Source organism: Drosophila novamexicana, unplaced genomic scaffold (genome assembly GCF_003285875.2).
Source record: "Drosophila novamexicana strain 15010-1031.04,08,12 unplaced genomic scaffold, DnovRS2.1 tig00000932-arrow-arrow-pilon, whole genome shotgun sequence".
Taxonomy (NCBI): domain Eukaryota; kingdom Metazoa; phylum Arthropoda; class Insecta; order Diptera; family Drosophilidae; genus Drosophila; species Drosophila novamexicana.
This window is the reverse complement of record NW_020824832.1, coordinates 254,079-280,383: the sequence shown is the minus strand read 5'-3', so window position 1 is coordinate 280,383 and position 26,305 is coordinate 254,079. Positions and strand designations below refer to the sequence as shown.

The 26,305-nt window shown below is 36.7% G+C and overlaps 2 protein-coding genes across 4 annotated transcripts in view; one reads left to right on the top strand and one right to left on the bottom strand.

Moving 5' to 3' along the window:
- The window catches only part of LOC115765164 (pyrimidine-specific ribonucleoside hydrolase RihA), a 48,778-nt gene extending 34,942 nt beyond the window's left edge, over positions 1-13,836 (bottom strand). Inside the window, exon 1 of the mRNA XM_030708575.1 lies at positions 13,446-13,836. Within this exon, the coding sequence (XP_030564435.1) occupies positions 13,446-13,655 (210 nt within the window). The 5' untranslated portion in view covers positions 13,656-13,836. The remainder of the gene's footprint in view (positions 1-13,445) is intronic.
- Positions 13,837-22,704: 8,868 nt separating this feature from the next.
- LOC115765177 (N-acetylglucosamine-6-sulfatase-like) lies at positions 22,705-25,414 on the top strand. 3 transcript variants are annotated; one of them, XM_030708599.1, is made up of 4 exons: positions 22,705-23,114; positions 23,176-23,881; positions 23,930-24,579; positions 24,640-25,414. In XM_030708599.1, exons 1-4 carry the CDS (start codon positions 23,112-23,114, stop codon positions 24,781-24,783), a joined length of 1,503 nt encoding a protein of 500 aa, XP_030564459.1. In that variant the 5' UTR covers positions 22,705-23,111; the 3' UTR covers positions 24,784-25,414. The 3 variants fall into 3 exon arrangements, with proteins under 3 accessions (XP_030564459.1, XP_030564458.1, XP_030564457.1); XM_030708598.1 differs by having other exon boundaries at positions 22,707-22,801; positions 22,879-23,114; positions 23,176-24,579; positions 24,640-25,413; XM_030708597.1 differs by having other exon boundaries at positions 22,712-23,114; positions 23,176-24,579; positions 24,640-25,413.
- The last annotated feature ends 891 nt before the right edge of the window (positions 25,415-26,305 follow it).

Here is a 26,305-nt window from a genome sequence, read left to right as displayed (position 1 = left end):
AAGTGTACTGGGCTGTGCGAGAAAGTAGTCGAGCCGTCGTCTAGGTAAATAAAGGCTGCCCTCAAAACTGCCCTTTGTAGTATGTTCTTTGCTGTCCTTTGTCCTTTGCTATCGATGTTGTTGCTCCGCCATATCTTGGCTTTCGCATTTAAACACCCCCCTACCAAGGAGGGGTTGCTTAGAGCGGATGCCTCCGAGAACACGCTTCTGATTCCTTCTTTAAAGTTGTCCACGCTTGTGGAAGGTGCCGCATATAGGCTAAATACGCTAATGATTCTCTTAAGGTTGAGGGTTTATATACCTATTGCTTCGATGCTGCTGTCGAGGTTTATGATTTTATACCTTATGTGGCTACGGATAAGAATGCCAGACCCCGGAAACATCTTCCCTAGATCTTCCGTAAAACTTATAACCCATATTTTCGCTAGAAGTGCAACGTCTATGTTGTTGTTTATTGGGAACATGTTTCGGAGCTTTTTGTTGTTGTTGTGGTTCAGACTTTGGATATTAAGTTTGAGAATTATCATTAATCATTCTCCGATAATATCGATATCTGATATACATCATGGTCTACATTGCTTGTGTTTTTAAAATCATTAAGCTCCAAAATAAAGTTCCTAAGCGTTGCATTTCCCTGATTGCTGTTGCTCGTGTCCGTTAGATCTGCCGAGAGTTTTGCACTGAGGACATTTCTTGTGGCCGCGATTCTAATCGTTCGCTCAGAGCTGCTTGTCATCCTCCACTAGCAGCACCAGACTTTCTGAAGGAAGCCGGCGTTTGAAAGGTTTTTTCACCGCACTATCAGCAGGCTTGTCCGACCTTGCTGGACCCCTAACCACTCTGGAGAATGAAGTAGTGGATACTTGGGCAAGAACCGACTCAGCGCTACTGCAACGGCTCTGAGTTCGACCCCTTCCTTGCGGACGGATTGGAGAAAAGGTGTCCCCATTGAGCGGCTTTCGCGCTTGTTTGTCAAATAGATTAGGATACCTATGCCTGACTTCAGATCTGGAGAGGGTTTTAATGGCCATGCAGCTATAAATGGCAAACGTTTTTTTGCGGGCGTTGCATTGCCAATAAGTGGCCTCGTGAATATTCTTGCAATTGGCGCAGGAGGTGCTTGTGCACAGGATGTCACTTTCCTGTACCACTCCGCATTTGTAGCAGGTAGAGCTCCCCTTGCAGTGCTGCGCCAAATGTCCAAACTCGAAGCACCTGAAGCATTGTTTAAAGAGTATAAACGGACGCACCTCCACCCTCGAGTACAGAAATTTGACATCCGATGGCAATATAGTGCCTCTAAACCAGACCCTTACCCTGCCCGTGGGGACTAGTCCACTATTAGGCTCTCGTTTACCTTTCCTCATAACCCTCGATATCTATGCAATCTTTATTTCTGAGGATATCAACTCCCCCAGAGATTCATCTAAGATGTGAGTGAGGATGTTGAAGATAATCCCTGCCTTTAAAATGTGGTGCCTGAACATTTTTAACTTGTAGCCACGATTTGCCAACTCTTCTAGCTTGCTTAGCTTGTTTGGCTTATCAGCTGATCTGCACCTGATTTTGCACCTGCCTAAACCCACCCTTGAGGCCTCCTCTATGCCGTCTTTAGCTTGTGGAGAGCTTCAGTGAAGTCGAACTGGTTTATGGCTTTTCTTGATGTGTCTTCCGCAATGGCGTCGACAAATACAGTAAATGGGCCTTTATTGTCCTGATCGTATTCATTACTACTTTCGTTTGACTTATCTTCGGTCGAGTTTATTAGGTGTTTAGTGTTAGTTTTTATTCTACTCAAACCTTTTCCTTCCGTTTTGAACTTACCCGGGTTGCCGTGTCTCGATTTATCCTCGGTAGTCGACTTTCACATTAGCAACCTTGTGGCTGTGCTGATTTCCTTATCCTTGTCCTGTCCACTACTTTACCCACCTTGGGTCTGCTGGCCACCTTAAATTGGTTGACGTTACTTAGATTTTTTTCTCTCGGCGCCTTTGACGATTGCACCTTGGCATAGACCCTTTCCTATTTTGGCAGCGCTCGCCATCCTGTAGATACGCTATAGACACCGAACCGTTCCTGCCACACACACGACTTGTAAAGCCGGTTTGTTAATTAATTGTTGTGAATTAGTAGTTTTTATTGTTAATTGGTTACATTTGGTATTTGGTTAATTTATTGTTTCTTCTTATTTGATTGTTTCTTTATTTAGTTCTTGTATCTAATTTATTTTTGCGGGTCCAGAAGTTTGTGTTCTAGTTTGTCATTTTCAGCAAGAGACGCAAAAGGCGTGGCGTCACTTTTCGCGCCCAAATGGCAGCGCCCGAATTCCGCTTTACGCTGCTTTTGCCGTTGCATTTAGCTACCCTCCACATTTGTCGTACAAAATAGCCACGATGGCGTGGCGTTACTTTTGGCGCGTTGCGCCGCCAAGATATGTCACTTAGATGTGACCAGTCGGTCGTCGCAGTCCGCTCGGTTTAGTTGGGTTAGTTGCCCGTCGCCTTGGATGATGTCTTTGACTGCGTGTGGCTAGCAGCAGCTCAGCTTCAACTCTAGCAGACAAAATTGATGTTCGTGGAGTGGCGTCTCTTTGATGCGAAAAGGAGCGACATCGACTTGCTGTTGCTTTGATAATTATCGTGATCAGCTAAAAGAGCTCTGCATAACGACAAAAGCTTGTTAAAATCTGTTATAAGGTCTTTAAGTCCTGTCACGCCTGCAGACATGCCCCTCGCGGCTCCACGTACACGTCTTACGCACCTGACACTTTATCAGTTAAGTGAAAAATAATTGGTGTTCAGGAATTTAATTAGCCTGTTCTCTTGTTGATAACAATCACGCCAAATTCAATTATTTGATTTCTTGGCTCTCTTCATAGCCACTCATCACGTCGCCGAGGACAATTATTTGAAAACATTCGACAAACTACGATAATGAATGTCTAATATTCAATGACTCTTTTGGATCTCTTTAGCCAATCAAAGATGGCGAAATCAATCAATAGGTTATGAAAAACAAATTTCCCACGCAATCCAATCCACTTCAGATTTGAGATCGCTAAGGCCGCTTCATATTGCATCAAGTGCCTTCGGAAGGGACACACCGTTGCCAGATGTAAGGTAAAAAATTGCAGGGCTTAACAATTAACAATCATAGCACACTTTTGCATAGATTATGAGCCGTTTCTAACACTTGAGCGTTATCACCATCCCTTTACTCCGCACAGTGCTAACCTCTCATGGTATACATGCGAATGTGTCTGATAGTGTAATCCTAGCTACATTAACCGTTACCGTCAAAACGACAAGTGGTGATTTGTGTCAGCTAGAGCTTAACTCGATTCTGTTTCGCAAGTATCACGATGCCACAATATGCTATTATTGGTATTTCTTTGTCAATATTTTATTAAAGTCGTCTTGTAACTTCTTACCCCAAATCTCAAGTGTCGATCACTTGCTTATCGGTATCTTGTGTTATCGGGAAATACAACCGTGGGAGAACATTTGAACTAACACTAAATATCGTAAGCAATTATTATAGAACTATTAGATTTACTTATAATTAAATAATATCATAACCATACAACAATACTTAATACATGTTACAGCTCGGCCATTCCGACAATTTAGATCGTCTTCGATCTTATCTTGGTTTATGAAATACGAATTTAAATTACTTCTACATATATTTATATATATACATGTTTTTTATACCCTTGCAGAGGGTATTATAATTTTGTCGTCAAATGTGTAACGCATGATCAGCATCAACAGCCGAGTCGATAGAGCCATGTCCGTCTGTCTGTTTCTATGTGAACTAGTCTCTCAGTTTTAAAGCTATCTTAATGAAACTTTGCAGAAGAAACCAACTGGATCGGACCACTATATCATATAGCTGCCATAGGAACGATCGGTCGAAAATTAAGTTTTTGTATAAAAACACTTTGTTTATCAAGATATCTCGACTACTCATATATATGCAAAATCCTATCAAGATCGGACTACTATATCATATATCTGCCATAGGAACGATCGGTCGAAAAATAGGTTTTTAATTAAAAACCTTTTTCGTTTATCAAGATATCTTGACAAAACTCGGCATTACCTATTTTCCCTTCCCTTAGATACGGACAAAGCACTATAAGCATTATGAAAAGGTTGGGTCTGCAACGGTATTAAATCTTCGGAGTGCCGAAGATAGCCTTTCTTTCTCGTTTTTTTTTTTAATGCTATATTTAATTTTCGAATATCACAAAGACATAGGTTATAGGTAGACTTAAATGTTTACTTAATATCAGTCACAATTCGAGTAATTTTTGCACTGATCACTGATCTGCCAATTTTCTAAGACGACATGCCTCCACAATGCCCTTATATGGCAATTGCATAATTTGACAATTTTCTATATCTTCTAAAACAAATCGGTCATTAGGGAGCACCTTTTTAATACAATATAAACCTTTGTATTTAGCAATAAATTTCTTGTTTGTTCTTGTTTTTATGATTTTTCTCAAAATAAGCAGCACATTGCGTTGAGCATTTTCTATTTTGTCGGAAGCCTTCTTGCGAATATTTATTAAATCAGGACCATCAAAAATATGGTTTTCATCTAAATATTCAGTTAATGTGTCTACTTCACTGCTTCTCTGCTGAACTGCGAACAATAAGACTGAAGGTATATTTCCTGTTCCAGAATGAATAGAATTATTTATGGCATATTCAGCTTTTCTCAATAATTTACACCAATCAGAATGTTGAGTTGGCTCAGTTATTTTGCTAACATGGATTTTAAGGTTCATTTACTCGTCCAACTTGACCATTTGCTTGGGGCGATGCAGTAGCTATCTTAATATGCTCCATGTTGTTTTTCAATAAAAAATCACTTAACTCTAAATATGTAAAGCAAGAGCCTCTATCACTAATTATTCGGCGTGGTTGTCTGTAGTTTTCAAAATATTTTTCTAAACATGCGCAAACTTCTTTTGTGCTAGTAGTGTTTGCTGAGAATAATTTGACAAATTTAGTGAAAACATCGATGACTACTAAAATGTGCTTTTTTTTAGAAATAACGGACGGAAGTGGTCCAAAATGATCAATGTGCAATATGGCAAATAGTTATTTGAATGCGAGGGGGTGGTGAACATTATACACTTTAAGCAATTTTGTATAAAAGATTCAACTTTGGGAGTCATATTTGGGAACCAATAATGTTTCTTTATTTCATTTACACACTTTTCTATTCAGAGATGACACAGCTTTTCATGTACTGTTCTAATTAAATTAGTTTCCATTTCTTCTGGAACATACAAGTTCAAAACTATAATATTTCATTTCAGCTGCTGTTGTGGCTTGCGAACAGATGATATTGGATGAAACTTGTTGTCAGACTGTTTTTGAAATAAAACTCCTCCTTCAGCACTCGCATCGCAATGTAATTCTGTTTCCTTATTTGGGTTGTACAGGGCTAATATTGATGCAGAAACTAGTCATTCCCGTAAAAATTCAAAAATAGCACGACATTTCTCATTAATTTCATATTTGGCATATAGTTTGACTAATTCATTGAGTGGCCTTACTATCTTCGAATAGCTAGGTATAAAGCGTCTAAAATAAGAAAATAAACCTAAATATTTCTGCATTTCAATATAATTTTACGGAATAGGGAGGTACCTAATTGCAGTAATGTGTTCATTATTAGGGCTAATTCCATGATTATTTACTGAGTAGCCCAAAAATGCAATACACGTAAAGCAAAATAAACATTAACTTAATTTTATTTCCAACCCATATTCTGCTAAAAGCCTAAGTACTCTACTGAGCGTTTCTAAATGTTCTTCAATTGCTTATGTTCCTATAGCAATATCATCTATATATACAATAACATTCCCTTCACGAATTAATGGTTTTAAGACAAAGTTTATCTTTGAAATCCTGCAGGTGCATTTTGAAACAAGTAAGAGGTTCTAGTCGGGAGCTCCCGACTCCTGAACCCTCTTCTTCCAACACCAAATGCATATATATATTCTATTTTAGAAGCTGTCAAGTTTGGTGACTCTAGCTCTTATTATTTACCAAAATTGCCCAAAAAACAGGATATCGATATCGATTTTTAGCGATTGCTTGGAAACTGAGTAAATTATCGATTATCGGAAACAAATTCGATCTGCGCGGGAGCTAGGAGCACCTACATCTAAAATTTCAAGTCTCTAGCTCTTATAGGTTCTGAGATCCTTGCGTTCATACATACTGACGGACGGACAGACAGACGGACATGGCTAGATCGAATCGGCTATTGATGCTGATCATGGGGTCGGAGATGCTTCCTTCTGCCTGTTACATACATTTGGATTTTGCACAAATACAATATACCCTTATACCCATTTTTAATGGGTTCAGGGTATAAATATATAATAATTTTGCCCACATCATTTTTGACGCAAATTGCTTTGTATATCTCCTTAATAAATAATTTACAAATTGTATAAAAATATCCGAAAAAATAAACCAATAGAAATTATAACAGACTTTTTAGTTTATTTAGTGTCAGGCACAAATTGTATTAACGAAACCTGGCTTACAGGCCAGGTAACCATAGTAACCATAAGCAACTTCACTGAACACTGAACTTCAGTTAGAAATTACAGATACATTATCAAAAATAGTTGTGTTAAACTAAATAGTAATCATTCAAAAATAACCTTATTTTTATTTATACAAACATTTAGTTTTATTATGATAAAGCTTCTTAAGCGTTGCCCTTTAATAAACTTAAATCCCATCATTATATTAAAATTAAAATCGCCATAACACTTAAGCCCCAGAAACTGAGTTTGACATATAAAATCAATTAAACGAACAAATTGAATCTTTAAAAAGAATCCAGTAAGAATCGGGGACGAATGTTTTTAAGAAAGGGAGGAATTATCACCCAAGGCAATGCAATTCTTATGGAAATTATAAACAATATTTCGAAATAAGTTTCTATTTCAATTAATTAGCTCTTTCACCCTTGTTAGACCAACATCAATCATAACGTCCACTTAACACGCAGCTGCGGCTTTTCTAACAAAAAGATCCAGATTCTCATGCGCAATTCATAACGTAAACTAAAGACCCAAATTTAGCTTTTAGCTTTTCAATACGAAAACCGCCCGCGATCTTTTGAACTTTAAGAAAAGAAGCTTTAGCATAAATACAGCTGACTTGCGGCATAAGATCACAGCGAGACTTTGAGCTTCAAAAACTTAAGCTTAATCATAAACATAGGTGACTTGCAGGTTAAGTCTATAATATTACTTTAGTTCTAATTTTGGATTCAAATAAATCGGAAGCTGGTCTCCCATTATAAAAATATTTTTCCAATTGGTCGCTACCAAACGGTTAATTTGCATGCAGATTTTTACAAAATGTGTTAGTTGGGACACACATATTAAAAACAATTTGGCGCGGCGAGGCGTAGATACCCTTATATGTGTGTATATAGTAATGGTAAAGTAAACAATTATTAATAAGTGTACCAATAGTTGCACAATAAATACGAAGTCTTATTTTCCTCTGACGTTAAATGAAAAATCTTAAATAAGTAGGTTAGTGGTATTTGATTCCAGCACTGATCAATAGTTAAAATACAATGTTTTGAGAAAGGGTGCTTTGCTGGTCTAAAAATGAAAAATTTTAAAAATATGATTGGCGAGTGGAGAAGAAGAAAACATGACTGTAACTAGCAGGGACTGAAATTGTTGTGTTTCTTTCACTGTCGAGCTTTATTTTTTTTATGTTTGATTTTACCTTTGCTGATCAACCTACCTTTCTTGAGTTTCAAAAGCACAGAGTGACTTTTCAACTCAATGGATTGACACTGAAGTTACATCTTCGTGCGCAAAATAAATTTATCAAATTAACTTAAAGAAGGGTAACTTTTCTTAATTTGCACATTTGAAAAACTTTTGCGTTTGAAGTAACTCTCATAAACTTCAAAATACTTTTCAAAATTTTTAATTTATGCGGGAGATTAAAACTTTAAACTTTGTTGACCAACAAACTTTTACATAGAGTAATCCCCCTAAGATTAATAGTTAACTAGAGGATTTCGTGACAATTGGTGGTCCGACCGAAGCTTTACATACAAAATAAAGTTAAGGTCATTCGATATAAATACTGGTTAATCAACCGGTTACATTGACATCTCATCACGGTTTAGACAACTACATAACAGACAAATCAAACCCTCCTTCCTTACGTACCATTTCCAAACCAGCTCTCAAAAAGTGCAAACCATGGCACTGCTAGGTACACAAGAGCAAAACAATAATAAGTCTACCATGAGAAGAATGCTCACTTGATCAAAGGGAGAAAAATGACCAAACTATTGCTCTAGAGTTAGACGAAGCTCCCTGTTACAGTAAGCCGTTTTCAGAGCTGAAAGACATAACTACAATAAAGGGAACTTGCTTGCTTAAGTCACTTTGTGGCTTCAACTCTGATGAGAAAAAGTACTTCAGGCAGCTTTTCAACGCCTTTACCACATTCCTTATACTTCCAACTTTGTCAACCTTTGACGGAATAACAGGAGTTGACCTACTCATCGCTACATTAGATTTTATAAAAAAAAATCTGGCGATGCTACACATAGATACTAAACGCATTTAAGACAATTCTGATTGTAATAAAAATGTATCCTATTTTTAATTCAATACAATAAACATATATAAAAATAAAAAAAATTTCATTAATAAATTAAATTAAACATCTTAAATAATCAGGTTTTTAAAATACCTAAATGTGCACTGTTGTTGTTTGCATGTGGTTTGTTGCTGCCTACTTATTTAATATAATATTATATTATATAATATATTATAAAATTTAAAAAATATTCATTTAAATTTTTATTTTTAAATAAATTAATTTACTTGATTTAATTTTAGGTAATTTATCTCAATATAATTTAATTTAATTGATTTAATTTAAATTTCTTTAATAATAATTCGAATTATTTAAAATTACTTACTTTAAATGATAACATTTTTATTGTAATTAAAATTTTATACTTAACTAGTAAAATGCATAGGACAAAAAAGTTGTCAATTCTTAATAAGTCTCAGAGGCAACGAGCTAGAAATCAGTTAAATAGATCTAATTCTGAATATGCTGAACATGAGAGGATAAACAACCTAGAGTCTCAACGAGAGCGTAGAGAAGTTGAAGGATTTAGTCAAACTAAACGAAATAGGAATAGGCAACGAAACCAAGTTCGCAGACAAGACCCAGTTTATAGGGCAAACGAACAGAGACAAAATACTGAAGATTGCTCGACTCGACGAGCTAATTCTCCAGTTAGACAACAGGAGCAATTGGCGAATACCTCGCGTCGATCGAGACGCAGACAAGACCAAGTTTATAGGGAAAACGAACAGAGACAAAATACCGAAGACCACCCGACGCGACGAGCTTATTCTCTAGTAAGACAAAAGGAGCAATTGGCGAAAAGTTCGCGTCGATCGAGACGCAAAGAAGACCCAGTTTATAGTACAAACGAACAAGTACAAGACAATATTCGACGAGCACGCGATCAACATAACATAGGACGACGACTTTAAGGAAGAGATAGGGATAGAAATCAAAGGTCACAGGTTAGAGAGTTTATTATTGATTATTAAGTCTTTAGAATATGGCCGACAAAATGCAATAAAAGGAGCAGTGGTCAATGTACCAATTCATGTGGCCAATGTTGTTACGTCCCTTCCGAGCTCGTTTAATGAGAGCGAGGTAGTTCAAGTTAACCTCAAACGTAGGATGGAATATAGCCTTGATTTCATGGATGAAACCATTAGGCCTTCTGAACTGCTTGTGGGTTGTTTATTATAGGAGATTTTGTTCCTCGTAAGCCTCCGAAAAATGACGATAAGGTCCAAAATGAGATACAGAAATTGCGGACTGGAAAACTACTTGGAACACACTATGATCACTTACTTAACAGTTCCGCCTAAGACATTTTCTTTCATAACACTAAAAGCATTCACTGTCATATTGAAGATATTCGGTCAGATACGTTAACGTCAGTTATCTGTTCTATGTTTCGTTGGGGCCTCAGCATACTCAAATGAAAATATTGAAATTCCAGGGTTTACTGTTGTTGTCCGTGTTGTTTGCGAGGTAATTCCTAATGCACTGCGACCTAAGAATGGAATCGTCATTTATATCAAAAATGCAATTTTAAACAATATATCTAATTGCTTAAGTGAAAGGAAAATATCTAGATCAGTCGTTTTTGAGAATGCAATATTTTGTTATTAGTCGGTAGGCTTATTAGTTATTTACAAAAGTCCGTCATATCCGCTTGGTTTGTTTAAAACATAATTTGAGGATTTATTTCAGCAACATTTATTTTTAAGGGACAGTTGCATAATTTTAGAACATTTTAATTTATCCCTGAGAAAATTTGATAGCTGTAGGAGCCTTTACGATGAATTGCTCAGGAAGGGTTTAGCTGTGTATTAGATTTAACAAGTAAGAGGTTCTAGTCGGGAGCTCCCGATGAGGGGATACCCTGTACCCTCTTCTTCCAACATCAAATGAATATACATATTTTATTTTAGAAGCTATATGTCAAGTTTGGTGACTCTAGCTCTTATTATTTATCAAAATTGCCCAAAAAACAGGATATCGATATCGGTTTTTATCGATTGCTTGGAAACGGAGTAAGTTATCGATTATCGGAAACAAACTGGATCTGCGCGGGGACTAAGAGCACCTACATTTCAAGTCTCTAGCTCTTATAGGTTCTGGGATCCTTGCGTGCGGGCATGCACGGAGATGCTTCCTTCTGCCTGTTACATACATTTGGATTTTGCACAAATACAATATACCCTTATACCCATTTTTAATGGGTTCAGGGTATAAAAATTATGACTCTCACATTGATTGGGCTTTTTCAAATCTTTCCAGTGAGGAAGTTAGCGCTAGGACACTAGAGACAGTGTATAGTTACCACAGTGGTATCTCTCTAAATGTTCAGGATAGGGTAAATTAGGTTTCTATATTTATGTCTATATAATTAAAATATGTTTAATTTAAACTGAAGAATTAATAAATGAATACAAATAAGTAAATTTATAAACTGTATTTATATTTAAAAGTATTTTTGGTCGCATATACTTGGGTTGAGGGTATTTTCTAGTTTGTCATTGAGTTATAAACAGAGACAAACGCAAAATCAAACTAAAAAAAAAACAATAAATAAAAATAATTTACCATAGGAAGCAACAACTCATCAGCTGCAAAACCACAACAGTGCATATAAACCCCATTTTTTTTTGTTATCGTCTGTTTTGATCGCTGAAATTTTGAATCAAGATTTCGAGGACATATAACACTCAGTGCAAAAAAGAGGAACAAATAATGCCACTATGTTGGTTTCCGATTTTTATGTCGTTTCTACAAGGTAAGTAGAAACAACAACACAAATTGGGTACCAAATTGTTTCTGCAAAGCCGAGTCCCAGCGCAAGTATGTAGAAAATTTGAATGCCAGCAGGCCATGGCATTCAAATCAAATGGCTACGCACACGGCGCACCTATAGTTGCACAGTAAGCACGAAATTATATTTTTCTCAGAAATTGAATAAAAATTTGTATATAAGATTATTAGTGGTATTTGTTTACAGCAGTTTTCAATAGTTAAAATACCCTATTTTGAGAAAGAGTGCCTTGCTGGTCGAAAAATAAAAAATTGTAAAAAACTGACGGGCTGCTTGCAAATTTTTCTGAAGCTGTCATTGAATTTTGGGCACCGGCAGTAGCTACAGATATCCGGGTATTGTGTTTGCAACCTACCTGGGTACCTAAATTTATATATTTGAAAAAGAGATTTTGATCCCAAAGTCTCCTTTGTATGTTTATTACTCAAAGGGTCATAGCTAAATCAACTCAATTGTATATTGGGATATATACAGTCACGGACAAAAGTATTGGCAATTTAATATTATCTCATTTTATTGTGCGCCGAATTGGGTTTTCTTCATACTTTGATTCGGTCTTTTGAGCGAAAAATATTAACCTGGCTCTCGTCGGACTTCCAGTAAGTTAAAGGCTTTGATTTAACCTTTTTGGCAGATGTCAATCTCTTCGATTAGTTAAAACTCGAAATGAGTGGTTTGCGTCTTGCAATTCTCGCATTGTACCCAGCCTTGTGTAGTACCCTCTGTAAAGTTTTGGAGCGAATTCCTTTAACAGTCTCTTCTTTAACCTCTGATACTAATTGGGATGATACAATTTTTGGGATTTTCTTGATCTTACTTATTATTTTGGCGCAATGATGACCCATAACGGTGCGTTGAGCATTTTCTACCGTAAGGTCGTCGGAAAATCGACGGATTATTCTCCGAATAGTTAATTGAATTCTGTCCTATAGTTCACCAAGTTCTTAATAGGATCTGCGTGTTTGCGTAAAATTATTAATATTTTTCGCTGCTCTACGGTGGTTTCACACTTTTTACCGGCTTTTTTTGCAAAAAAAATATGTAAATCTATCCTTAAACAATTTTTTCTAATAATTTTTTTTTATTTTCAAATAACGGTGCTTACAGATTTGCATTTTGGCATAGAAAAGTGTGACCATATATAAAACAAGTAAGAGGTTCTAGTCGGAAGTTCCCGACTAGGGGATACCCTGAACCCTCTTCTTCCAACATCAAAAGCATATATATATTCTATTTTAGAAGCTGTATGTCAAGTTTGGTGACTCTAACTCTTATTATTTACCAAAATTGCCCAAAAAACAGGATATCGATATCGATTTATTTTATTTTTATATTTGCTAATATTTTTATCGATTGCTTGGAAACGGAGTAAGTTATCGAGTATCGGAAACAAACTCGATCTGCGCGGGCACTAGGAGCATATACATCTAAAATTTCAAGTCTCTAGCTCGTATAGGTTCTGAGATCCTAGCGTTCATACATACGGACGGACATGGCTAGATCGACTCGGCTATTGGAGCTGATCAAGAATATATATACTTTATGGGGTCGGGGATGCTTCCTTCTGCCTGTTACATACATTTGGATTTTGCACAAATACAATATACCCTTATACCCATTTTTAATGGGTTCAGGGTATAACAATATTAAAATAACAACGCTATATTGAAAATGGCCAATACTTCTGTCCCTATAGAATTACGGGTACTTGGAATTAAATAATTATTAAAAATTAGCCATGCTGTCAATTCTTATAAAAATAATTGGATTGCTTGCACAAATAGCTAATAATCGAATAAAAAATATATAATTATCAAATATTGGACAAAATAGACAATAAAACTAGATGATATTAAATTGCCAATACTTTTGTCCGTGACTGTACATACATATGTAAGTTTAACTGAAAAGTTAGAGCCATTCTATCACAATTGAAAATTTTATTTATTTTAGTTCATGCTTGTACTTACATCTTTCCTGGAGCAAGCTATGAGTATTCGCCTCATGTTGCGTGCGGCGTTTTCACATGTTGTATTACCACAACCGGTGATGGTTACTGCCAGCAACTGAAGGAGTCCGCACTGTTCTGCGCGGAGAAGCAGCAGCAGCGCCCAAGCATCGTCGCTCCCACCATCACAGTCTAATATAACACATTTTTTACTTTGGTTGACGTTGAACATGGTATTCGTCGTGAATACAAATAAATTATCTGCTCTAAGCGACGTAGACAACTGAATGAGAAATAACTAAATGACTCGTCGGCTGATAATAGTTTCCGATAAAGACATGCGGTGTATACTAACACTTTTGAATCGCTTTTGATAGGGACTAACTAACACTGATTATAGTAATTCAAGCATGTATTTTTGTATACATACCCACTTGCATACATACATGTGTATATTGTCACAATAATATGAATTTTTTTAAGTTACACAATCGGATGCATAATAAAAGATTGTATGCATGTATGTATGTATGTATTTGTGTGCGCTTGGTATTACCCGGCATTGCTCAGTTAATTATGTATTTCAGATATTGAGGAATATACATTTCGAATTGTGCCTGGCCAAAAAATGCAAATGTGGTAATCGAAAATGTATTAATAATTGGATTTTATACTTGGGCAGAAAACCTAAACTTATTTCATTTATATACAGTGGCTCACAGCTTATTTTATACAGTGGATACTCATGACTTAAGAGGCATGTAGCAACAAAACTATTAGGAATTGAATAAACATTTTGGTACCATTGGAAAGTGTAATATGTCTTGTTTTATAAGGAACATCATTTATTAATAATATATTGTTACTATGTACCTTAAAAATTAAAAAACAAAAAATACTGCAAATTTTAGGTCACAGCTTATTTTATGCAGACACTTCTATGTGCAGCGGTACTTTACTGTTGCACTACCTAACGGTACTTTATTTTTGTGTGCCTCTGTACGCAGTGATTGTGTAATGTCCGACATTCATATTTATGTTTAAGAATAATAATGAGGAACGTCAGTGTGCTTGAACTTTAGTTTTTCGAATGCTCTTTTATTTGAATAATCATATTATTTATTTATTTACATAATTAATTATTATACAAAACAAGTAAGAGGTTCTAGTCGGGAGCTCCCGACTAGGGGAACCCTCTTCTTCCAACATCAAATGTATATATGTATATATTCTATTTTAGAAGCTATATGTCAAGTTTGGTGACTCTAGCTCTTATTATTTACCAAAATTGCCCAAAAAACAGGATATCGATATCGATTCTTATCGATTGCTTGGAAACGGAGTAAGTTATCGATTATCAGAAACAAACTCGATCTGTGCGGGAGCTAGGAGCAGCTACATCTAAAATTTCTCTATCTTTTATAGGTTCTGAGATCCTTGCGTTCATACATACGGACGGACGGACGGACGGACGGACGGACGGACGGACAGACAGACGGACATGGCTAGATCGACTCGGCTATTGGTGCTGATCAAGAATATTTATACTTTATGGGGTCGGAGATGCTTTCTTCTGCCTGTTACATACATTTGGATTTTGCACAAATACAATATACCCTTATACCCATTTTTAATGGGTTTAGGGTATAAAAATAATATAATAAGGGAGTGCTAGCTACTAAGGCCATCGACTCGACAGTTAAATTATTTATAGTATTATATGTACATATATTATATTAAATTATATATATATTACTATATGCTATTTAGTATGTTATTGCTGTCTAAGAATATGATAAGCAATTTTACATTATTGTGAGTAGGTGTCGTAAGAAGAGAGGTTGGATTTGGCCAAATAGTCCTAATGTTATTAAGTTGTGGGCAGTTATTCAATATGTGTTGGATTGATAATTCTCATGTCCTTAATGTTGCGCCATAAGTCTTCTCTGACACCAGGGATGAATGTTAGGCAAGGAGACCGTCCAGCCAGTTTAGCCACTGCATCTGCCAGCTCGGAGTTTTATTTTGGTATCATGTTTGATGCAAAGATGTCGAATTTCGCATATGAGGCTGTTTTGTTTGTATGTGTTGTTAATGGCATTAAGAGTAGAAAGACTGTCGCTGCATATTATAAATTTTTCCTTAAGTTCGAGAGCATGTTTAAATGTTTTTAGAACAGCTACAGCTTCGGCGGAATATATAGAAAAGTATGCAGGGAGCACTCCTGATGTGACCACAGTTCCTGATTGGTTTACAACTGCGAAGCTAGTAGAGTCAATTGTTTTCGATCCGTCACTGTAGAGCCAACTCCAGTTGGGGAATTTTCCGATTCGGCAGCTAGCATTTGCTGAAATATACTTATGGGTGTTTCTGATTTTGTTAATAAGTGGAGAGAGGTGTTCACGGTGTGGTCCTGTAGTTGCCAAGGAGGGGTTGGGCTGATTTTGTTCCAACGATATGGCGTTTCCAATTGATGTGTTTTGAAAAAACCGCAACATCTACGGATAGTAGACAAGACTTTAAATCTTCGGCGCTGCTTAACCGTTCTGTTAAAGTCTTTAAGCAGAATTGGGTTGGTCGAGCAAAGAATTTTAGGGATGAGTTTGAAAGCCAGTTGCGCAGTTCTCGTCTGTATTTCAGGAAGACCCGCTTCAGCTAAAAGGCATTTCGTCGGAGTTGTGGGAAAGGCGTCAATGCTACGCCATACTGCTGCATGGTACGCGGGGGAGAACAATTTGATGTTGGATGGCGCGCACCATCCATAGATTGCCAACCCATAGTCGATTTTGGCCAGTATTAAGGCTCTTGTGGCATGAATTAGTGATGTTGGATGAACAAGGGAACGCTTGGGCCCAAGGAGCTTAATGGTATTAAGGTGTTTGCTAAGACTACCTCTAAGATTAACACAGTATTGCTTAAACGTGAGTCTTCTGTCGAGCGTAAAGCCAAGAACTTTAATAGTAGATGTTTATTCTATTGTTATGTTATTTACAGTTAAAGTTGGATATATACAACGTTGTTTTTTACAAATATGGAACAGCTTACATTTGTTTAAAGCAAGAGTGGCTCCTGAGAGTTTTCCCTATTCTACGATATCATTAAGTATTTGTTTAAGTGTAAGGAAGAGTAAATTTGTATTTTTGCAGTTAATAAAGATAATGACATCGTCCGCGTACGCGGAGAGTTGTATTTTCTTACGTTTTAGTATTATGTTATTTTGGGAGTTGAAGGCAATCATGAACAAAACCACCGAGAGTGGAGACCCTTGTGGTATGCCGTTGTGTAATTTATAGCACTTAGATAAGGCGTTATTAACTCTAACACGGGTGGATCGCTTGGTCATGAAAGCCTTCACGAGGTGGAAGGTCTTAGGACCAACCCCCCACCGGGAAAGTTGCTCCAGTACTGTGTGCACTCCAACGCGCTCAAATGCCTTTTCAAAATCAGTAGCCAGGATGGTTGCATGATTTCTGGTTGAAAGGGCATCTGACGCGTAATGATGGATATGCAACAGGGAGTCAATGGTACTGTGCTGTTGTTTGAATGCGGTTTGGTTGGGGCTGATAAGTTTATTTTTGTATATAAACCACATGATCCTTTTGGCAAGAATTTTTTCCAGTGTTTTGCTCAGGCAGGAGAATAGGGATATGGGACGAAAGGATGATAGTTCGTGGGAAGGTTTGTTTGGTTTAAGGATTGGGATAATTGTAGCCGTTTTCCCAGCGTGCGGATAGTTACCCCCATCTAACATTATGTTGTACATTTCTAGTATTCTTTTCCTTCCTTCTATTGGTAAGTTTCGAAGCATATTGTACGAGATGCGGTCATACCCAGGAGTTTTCCCTTAAGCGTGTTGAAGGGCTAATTCTAGTTCCATTAGTGTGAACTCAGATTCAAGGTACATAAAATTTGAGGATATGTGGTTGGGCAGATATACCTGAGAGAGAACGTTTTCTTTATTAACTTTATACGCATTTGATAAGTTTTCATCCCTGGAATAATTGGACCACATAGCTCCAAATGCATTGCCAATGTCTACTGAATTTTGGAGCTCTACATTGTTGTCTCTGATGGATTTCAAAGGCCCTGGGAAAATCCCTACTAATTTGTTGATATCGGCCCATATTTTTTATACCCTGAACCCATTAAAAATGGGTATAAGCACTAACCATACAATGTATAGACATAGCAAATGGCCCTTTTTATCGAAACAAGAAAAATCGAAACGAGGCGGCCCAAATGGTACCTGTGACCATTTTAGTGTGCCCAGACAGAGTAATACTGCTGAGAGTGGCAGCCGAACGCCGGCCTCAAAAGCCGAACGCTCAGTATGAAGCCGCATCTCGCTCAGTTCACAACGTCGCGGCTGATGATGCGTTTTCTTAATATATGTATGTATGCCATTTTTAAATCCTTACAGCCCAAAAACGTATATGTGTATGCATGTGCCTCGCTCTCAATCATTGCTTCGCGCACTTGCGTCCATCTCTTTCTCCCTGCATAGCTTCCCACAAAACCCCGAGATCTACAAACATTCCTATGTTTGTGTTGTGTGGATGTGCGCACAAGTAGATCACGGCGTTTGTCGCGAGCCACAGGTTACTTCCTCAATTGTGTGCCTTTTGTGCCTGTGGTAGCAATAGGCACTCACATTTAAATGCTCTATCATGTATTTCTTCGTCCAGTCAGGCATGATGAGAAGAATTTGATCTAATTTTATATAATACACAATTAATTGACCTAAATAAAATATTTATATTTATTTTCTGCTTACTGTAGGGACATATTTTGCTTAAAATACAGTCAGGCATGATGAGAAGAATTTGATCTAATTTTATATAATACACAATTAATTGACCTAAATAAAATATTTATATTTATTTTCTGCTTACTGTAGGGACATATTTTGCTTAAAATACAAAAATATCTAAGTCGTATTTCTGCAAGGGTAATTCATCGTCGGCTTGTAAGAATTTTCAGAAAAGACCAAAATTTGACAATATTCAATTTTTGCGACTTGCTGCTTGTGCACATGCACACTCACTCGAAAGAGTGGCAGTTGTGTGATATTATTAAAGGGTTTGGCCTGTTCATGTGCAAAAATGCTATTTTCCATGCTTGTTGTAAGGGTAAGGGTACCTGATCGCTGGCATGTGTGCATGGTCTTTTCTGAAAATTCTTACAAGCCGACGATGAATTACCCTTGGTATACATTGTATGGTGAGTGGTATAAGGGTATATCGTATTTGTGCAAAGACCAAATGTATGTAACAGGCAGAAGGAAGCATCCCCGACCCCATAAAGTATATATATTCTTGATCGGCGTTAATAGCCGAGTCGATCTAGCCATATCCGTTCGTCTGTCCGTATGTATGAACGCAAGGATCTCAGAACCTATAAGAGCTAGAGACTTAAAATTTTAGATGTAGGTGCTCCTAGTGCCTGCGCAGATCGAGTTTGTTTCCGATAATCGATAACTTATTCTGTTTCCAAGCCATCGATAAAAATCGACATCCTGTTCTGTGGGCAATTTTGGTAAATAGTAAGAGCTAGAGTCACCAAACTTGACATGTAGCTTCTAAAATAGTACATATATTTGCATTTGGTGTTGGAAGAAGAGTTTTCAGGGTATCCCCTGGTCGGGAGCTCCCGATTAGAACCTCTTACTTGATATTATAATAATTTTCCTCATAGTCGCCCTCCGTTTGTGCTACTTGTTTTAATTTCAAATAAGTGGATATGTCGTATCTCACAAGTGACATAAAAAGTCCATCTGGTGGTTTTTATACCCTGAACCCATTAAAAATGGGTAAAAGGGTATATTGTATTTGTGCAAAATGCAAATGTATGTAACAGGCAGAAGGAAGCATTTCCGACCCCATAAAGTATATATATTCTTGATCAGCATCAATAGCCGAGTCGATCTAGCCATGTCCGTCTGTCTGTCTGTCCGTCCGTCCGTATGCATAAAAGCAAGGTTCTTAGAAACTATAAGAGCTAAAGAAATTTTAGCTGTAGGTCCTCCTAGTCCATGCGCAGATCGCGTTTGCTTCCGATAATCGATAACCTACTCCGTTTCCAAGCAATCGATAAAAATAGATATCGAAATCCTGTTTTTGAGCAAATTGGGTTAATAATAAGAGCTAGGGTCACCAAAAGTGATATGTTTACTCTAGAATAGTATATATATATATATATATCAAGTATCTTTTAGCTATAAATCAAGTTATATTGCCAACCCATTTAAGCCACAATTATTGCAATGCAATAGACTTCCATGCTACAATAAGATATACTGTAGAAAATTTCATTAAGATCGGTTAAGAAAAAACCAAAGTTATATGTAACTGCGCAATTGGATGGGCAGCTAGCGAAAACATCAATGCAACAACTGCATTTGGTGTTGGAATAAGAGGGTTCAGGGTATTCCCTAGTCGGGAGCTCCCGTCTAGAACCTCTTACTTGGCTTGCATTAACATAGGGTGTAATGAAAAAAAAGGAAAAATGCAATTTTCCCAGAAACTGCGCTATTAAGTATTACTTAATACTTCTCGTATGATTTGCTTTGACTTATTAATTTATTTAATTGTGAGTTCTTGCCGTTTTTTCATGACTACATATAATTCAAACTGATTTGATTCCCGCCCAATTCTGTACAAAATTGTTCAACACTGATCCCAGGCAGTTCGTGTATGCAGTTCGATAGACTTTATGAATTAATTTTATAAGATTGGTTTACAATGAATTTATTTTCTCAAAATCCTAAAGCCTAAAGCTTCCTAAAATATGTATCTACAAGAGGGTGTAGCATGCATTGAGGGCAATTGTCTCTGAGTTAAGAAATAAGGGCTCGAAAACAAAGTTTTCCGATAGCAAGTACTAAAATTCGACGCTAATAGCCTCTGTCCACTGGTTAAAGAAATGTCACATTTTCCAATTTCACATATTGGTGTTCCACCCATTGGCGGAAATCATGTGAGTGGCAAAAGTACCGCTTCTTTAAATCAACAGCTGATCGAGTTGCTTTAATTTACATAAGCGCCGTAGAGTTTTTCTTCCAAAACTCAAAAATTGCGAAGTAAGGGCTCAATTTCAGGTACTCATTTTGAGATTTTGCCATGTTTAAATTTAAACAAGTAAGAGGTTCTAGTCGGGAGCTCCCGACTAGGGGATACCCTGAACCCTCTTCTTCCAACATCAAATGCATATATATATTCTATTATAGAAGCTATTTGTCAAGTTTGGTGACACTAGCTCTTATTATTTACCAAAATTAACCAAAAAACAGCATATCGGTATAGATTTTTATCGATTGCTTGGAAACGGAGTAAGTTATCGATTATCGTAAACAAACTCGATCTGCGCGGGAACTAGGAGCATCTACATCTAAAATTTCTCTAGCTCGTATAGGTTCTGAGATCCTTGCGTTCATACATACGGACGGACGGACGGACAGACAGACGGACATGGGTAGATCGACTCGGCTATTTATGCTGATCAAGAATATATATACTTTATGGGGTCGGAGAAGCTTCCTTCTGCCTGTTACATACATTTGGCTTTCGCACAAACACAATATACCCTTATACCCATTATTAATGGGTTCAGGGTATAAAAAAAGGGCTTCCCCGCGGTGCTAACATCACACAACGACTTATGCTACTTTCATTTGATGTAATAACTTGTTTGTTAGTTTGTTGTCGGCATTGCAAATAAAAGCATCAATCTGAAGCGTGTAAAGTATTGCGAAAAAATATTCAGTCGAGTTTCAGTTAAATTATAAAAAATTTGTGAAACAGTTGTTGTTTTTTCGTAAAAGAGTTCTGACAAAATTATTTTAAGGTGAATAAGTACCTTTCTTTTAAACCTAATTTATATGTGTGTAACTTCACTTAAATGCAAATAAATTTTTGAATTTAGCCACAAAAATGCCATATGAAAAAAGATTAAAACGAAAATTGTTATCCATTGAATTGAAAATACAAATTTTGGATCGATTTCAAAATCAAGAGAGGATAGGTGGTATTGCCAAACATTTTAACTTAAATGAGTCAACAATAAGAACTATCAAACAACACGAAGAAAAAATTAAAAGTTCGGTAGCATCTCGATCCTCTGTCGTCGCGAAAGTAACTGCTCGACCTAGACCGCAGATAATGGAGAAAATGGAGCAATCGCTTATGGTGTGGATAGAAGACATGATAAAAAAACGATTGCCCTTAGATGGGAATGTAATTAAGCATAAAGCACTAAAAACATTTAATTATTTAAAGGAAACAGGACAATCGTCAATCGATGAGGACAATCATCAATTCGTAGCTAGTAATGGATGGTTTAGAAAGTTCAAAAAAAGACATGCACTTCACAATTTAAAAATACAGGGAGAAAGTGCATCCGCAGACGCAGACGTTCAGGACACTTTTTCTACACCAATAGAAGATGAATATAGGAACATAGTGAGATTGGCGCATGCAGTAGAAGGTGAAGGATTTGATGTAATGACAATGGCTGATATTCAAAAATTAATTGCGGACGACGAAATAAACGAAGCAGATTTAGTGGCAATGACAAATGAAGAATCAGTTGGAGATAACTCTGACGATCTTTCCGATGTTGAAAATAAAAAATATCGAAAATGTTTTAATTATGGCAAAGCAGTTGGAAGAATACATTTTGGAGAACGACCATTTGGGTGACAGAGCAGAAATATTTAAACGAAATCTTCAAAATAATTTAGCTCCCTAACAAGAAATTTATAAAGATTTGCGAAATAAGAGCAAACAAACTACAATGAACGATTTTTTCAAACCAATCATCGTGGAAAGGATGCCCGAATCTGATAGTGGATCAAGCTCAGATTTTGAACTAGTACGAACAAATCGTTCGAAACAAATCATACTAAGTGATGAGGAGGAGTAGAAAATAATCGTTCTGTTTTGGCTTTAATTTATTAAATCTTTCAACTTGAATATTTTACGTAGAAATTTTATTTTATTTTATTTTTTTTATTTTGTTTTGTTTTTGTTAAAATAAATGTAGTGTTTTTAAATTACAAAATATGTATGTTCTTATGACTCAACAAATAAATACATAAAATTATATTAAGCACATATATTTACTATACAAATTCCAATATTTCAGTTTTTCAGGAACCTATTCACCGCGTTGTAGGAGGTTTACCTGTGCTTCGAATTAATTTGTTCCCGTTTAATGCCATATATTATATTATTATTCAGCACTGAATCTTAGCAGTGGTTCAGTTCCTGGGAACTAGTTGTGAAACGCACCTCTTTGTTAAATAACATGAGATCAATTATTTGTCCTAAAAACTGGCTGTTCAATTTATTTTAAATTATGGCTTAAAGCTTCCTAAAACATGTAAGCGTCATTATCGTGTAGAATAGATTTTTGGCTTCAACAGCAATGCTAATTTTTTACGGTGACTTTGGGGTTAGCTAAAAGATTGGTTGCACTGATATACCAATGTCTCAAAACGTTCTCATCGATTATTTGGGCCATTAATATTAACCCCTTGGCTTCTATATATGTAAAGCTACATTATTTAAAATATTTAAAACACACGGATATAGACAGTAAATATTTTATTATTTTACAATGAATTAATAAATGTGTGGGCTGCGGAATCAAGTTCCGAAAATCAACGCACATAGATCGGCCAAAAAATATAATGGTGAGTAGAATTGAAATTTTTTATTTGCTTGGTTATGTTTCCTTTTTAATTCCCTAAATAGATTAAGGTTCTCGTGAGACTTAGTTTTGTATTGTACTTTTACCATGCCTTTGGATTAATGCGAAAATTGCCCGCACCAAATGTGCTTTTAGTATTGAGTGATGATCAAGATGTAGAACTACACGGTGTGTATCCACTTCAACAAACTTGGAAACTTTTGAGCAAGTATGGCACAAAATTTACCAATGCCTTTACTAGTACGCCGATTTGTTGTCCTGCGCGAGCAAGCCTATTAACTGGACAGTATGCGCACAACCATAGGACAATCAATAATTCATTAAGTGGTGGCTGCAATGGCCTTTACTGGCGTAAAAGGTTCGAGCCACGCTCATTGCCTATGCTGTTACAGAAGAATGGCTATCAAACATTCTTTGCTGGCAAATATTTAAACCAATTTAAAGGCGCTGAAGTTCCTCACGGCTGGGATGAGTTTTATGGCCTTCACGGGAACTCTCGTTATTATAATTATACACTGCGTGAAAACACAAAAAATGTGAGCTTTACGGATGTATATTTGACAGACCTGTTGAGGGACAAAGCGGCAGCATTTATTCGTAATTCAACAAGGAATCATCATTCAAAACCATTTTTTGCAATGGTATCTCCTCCAGCCGCTCACGCACCCTTCACACCAGCCCCGCGTCATGAAGGGGTATTTTCTCAAGTGCGAGCGTTGCGCACTCCTAGCTTTAACGCTCCCGATAAGAGTACGTATGTAGCATTAATCTATACTTATGCTAATATTCTTTCCATAGATAAACATTGGTTGGTCAGGTCAGCTCAACATTTGTCAAATGACTCGGTTTTCACAATAGATAAGTATTTTCAGAGGCGGTGGGAAACGCTGCTAGCGGTTGATGAAATGATGATGACTTTGGTAACAGTGCTTAATGAAACCCAATGCCTTGACAATACTTACATCATCTACACTTCGGATAATGGTTACCACTTGGGACAATTTGCGCAGCCCTTTGATAAACGACAACCTTATGATACTGACATCAAAGTTCCATTACTTATCCGTGGACCAGGCGTACCGGCTGGCCGCTTGATGGACATGCCTGTCAGTTTGGTAGACCTAACGCCTACCATACTGGAATGGGCCGGCTTGCCGGTCCCAAATTATATAGATGGTCGCTCTTTTAAAGGTGAGTTGCTACAGGTGCAACAGAAAAATAAAAAGCAGCAATTTTCCAAACAACGTGTATTGCTCATTGAGTATTGGGGTGAAGGAAACGATGATACATATAATCCGGCTTGCCCAGGACATCGTTCTGACCATTTAGCGCAATGTACTTCGGATGCAGATTGTCATTGCCAAGATTCATGGAACAATACATACACGTGTATTCGTGATTTTCGGTACAACCTCGATCGCATCTATTGTGAGTTCCGGGATACTGAGGTAACTAAGTGAAATTATAAAATGTATAATACGAATCTTTTACGTTTTAATTACTTATAGAACTTTCTTGAGGCATATGATTTGCACCAAGACCCCTATCAGTTACAAAATATCGTTTACGAACTACTTCCTATCGAACGAGCACTATATGGACTTTTACTTCAAAACCTTACGAAATGTACTGGCAAAACGTGCAATTTTTGATTTGTTTTTTGCTGTTGAAATTTAATCATGCGCATGTTCTAAATATAAGTCAATATCAACTGATTACAATGAACTATAAAGTTTTCCTAACAGCTCTCACACGTTGCAGCTGCATTTCAAAATTCAAACAAATTGTTCGGCTGAAATTGTGCTTGATGTGCCAGACCGTTGGGTATGTATGTATACCTTAATGGGCACAGCTATGAGATGTTACATATATGAATGAATTTTCATAACACTGCTCACTTTTGTAATTTTTCCATAATCTTTTTGATTACATTCTAAGTAATGCTGCTTTTTCATAAAAATCCCATTGTTGGTATGGTTGAAAAGTATGAGGCGATGACAACTACTTCGGTCGGTTAAAGTAACCTTTATTTCTATATTTTTGTAATGTTATTATATTGCTTTTTTCATTAAACCAGTAAAAAGTGTAAGCCGGCATCGGGTATCAGTAGAAGAAGGTTCAGGGTATCACCTAGCGGGCAAATACGACTAGAGCACTCTTATATTTTAAATCCGAAAATTAGCCTTTGTGTTTGCTGGAATTGCTAAAGCTGCTACGTGCCGGAGCTGTTAGAACTACTAAATCCCTCATTGTAGTTATTATAGATATTTATTTTTCATTTCATTTTTTTATGCCCTGAAGTATTGAAAATGTGTATAAAGGGGTATAATATATTTTTGAAAAGGTATGTAACAGGCAGAAGTAAACATCTCCGACTCCATAAAGTATACACAGTTGCGAAAAAAAATAGCACTCCACAAGCAATTTTTAAGAAGTTGCCACACCCACATTTTTAACATTAAGGAAACTTGAATCACATTTTTAGAAAGGGAAGACTCACAAACAACTGACAATAAAAAGAAAATTATCCTATTGCTTAACGTTTTATTTAACAAACATTGCTAAAATTAGGCGCAACAAATAATAGCACCACTTTTCAAAAATCGATTTAAAATAAAAAAAGGCCAATAAGTAAGGAATTCATTAGTTAAAAATTTTGAACTATTAATACTAAATCAATATTTATCATTTAATATTTAGTACAGTGTCCTTAATTAACAAGAACAGCTGCACAGCGTCTTGGCATGGAATCAACTGAGTTCTGGCATCGTTTTAGGGGAATTTTGGACCAGAACTCTTTAATTTATTCCCAAAGTGATCCGATAGTGGTTGGTTTGGAAGCAGCAACTGCCTTCTTGACGTCGGACCACAGATTTTCAAATGGATTCAGGTCAGGCACCCCTCTCCAAAACGTTCCCAGAGTTTGCCCTGAACCATTCCTTTGCTTTCCTACTGATGTGTTTGGGTTCATTGTCCTGTTGAAAGACCTATACGAGGGACATTTCGTATTCTGCAAAGGCTAGCATAAGTGTCTCCATGATATTCACATACACGTGATCCATGATGGTTTTATCCAATGTATTATACCTACTCCATAGTAGCAAACGCAGGCCCATACGACTACTCTACACCCTCCATGCTTAATGGGTTTTGGGGTGTACTGAGGTTTGTATT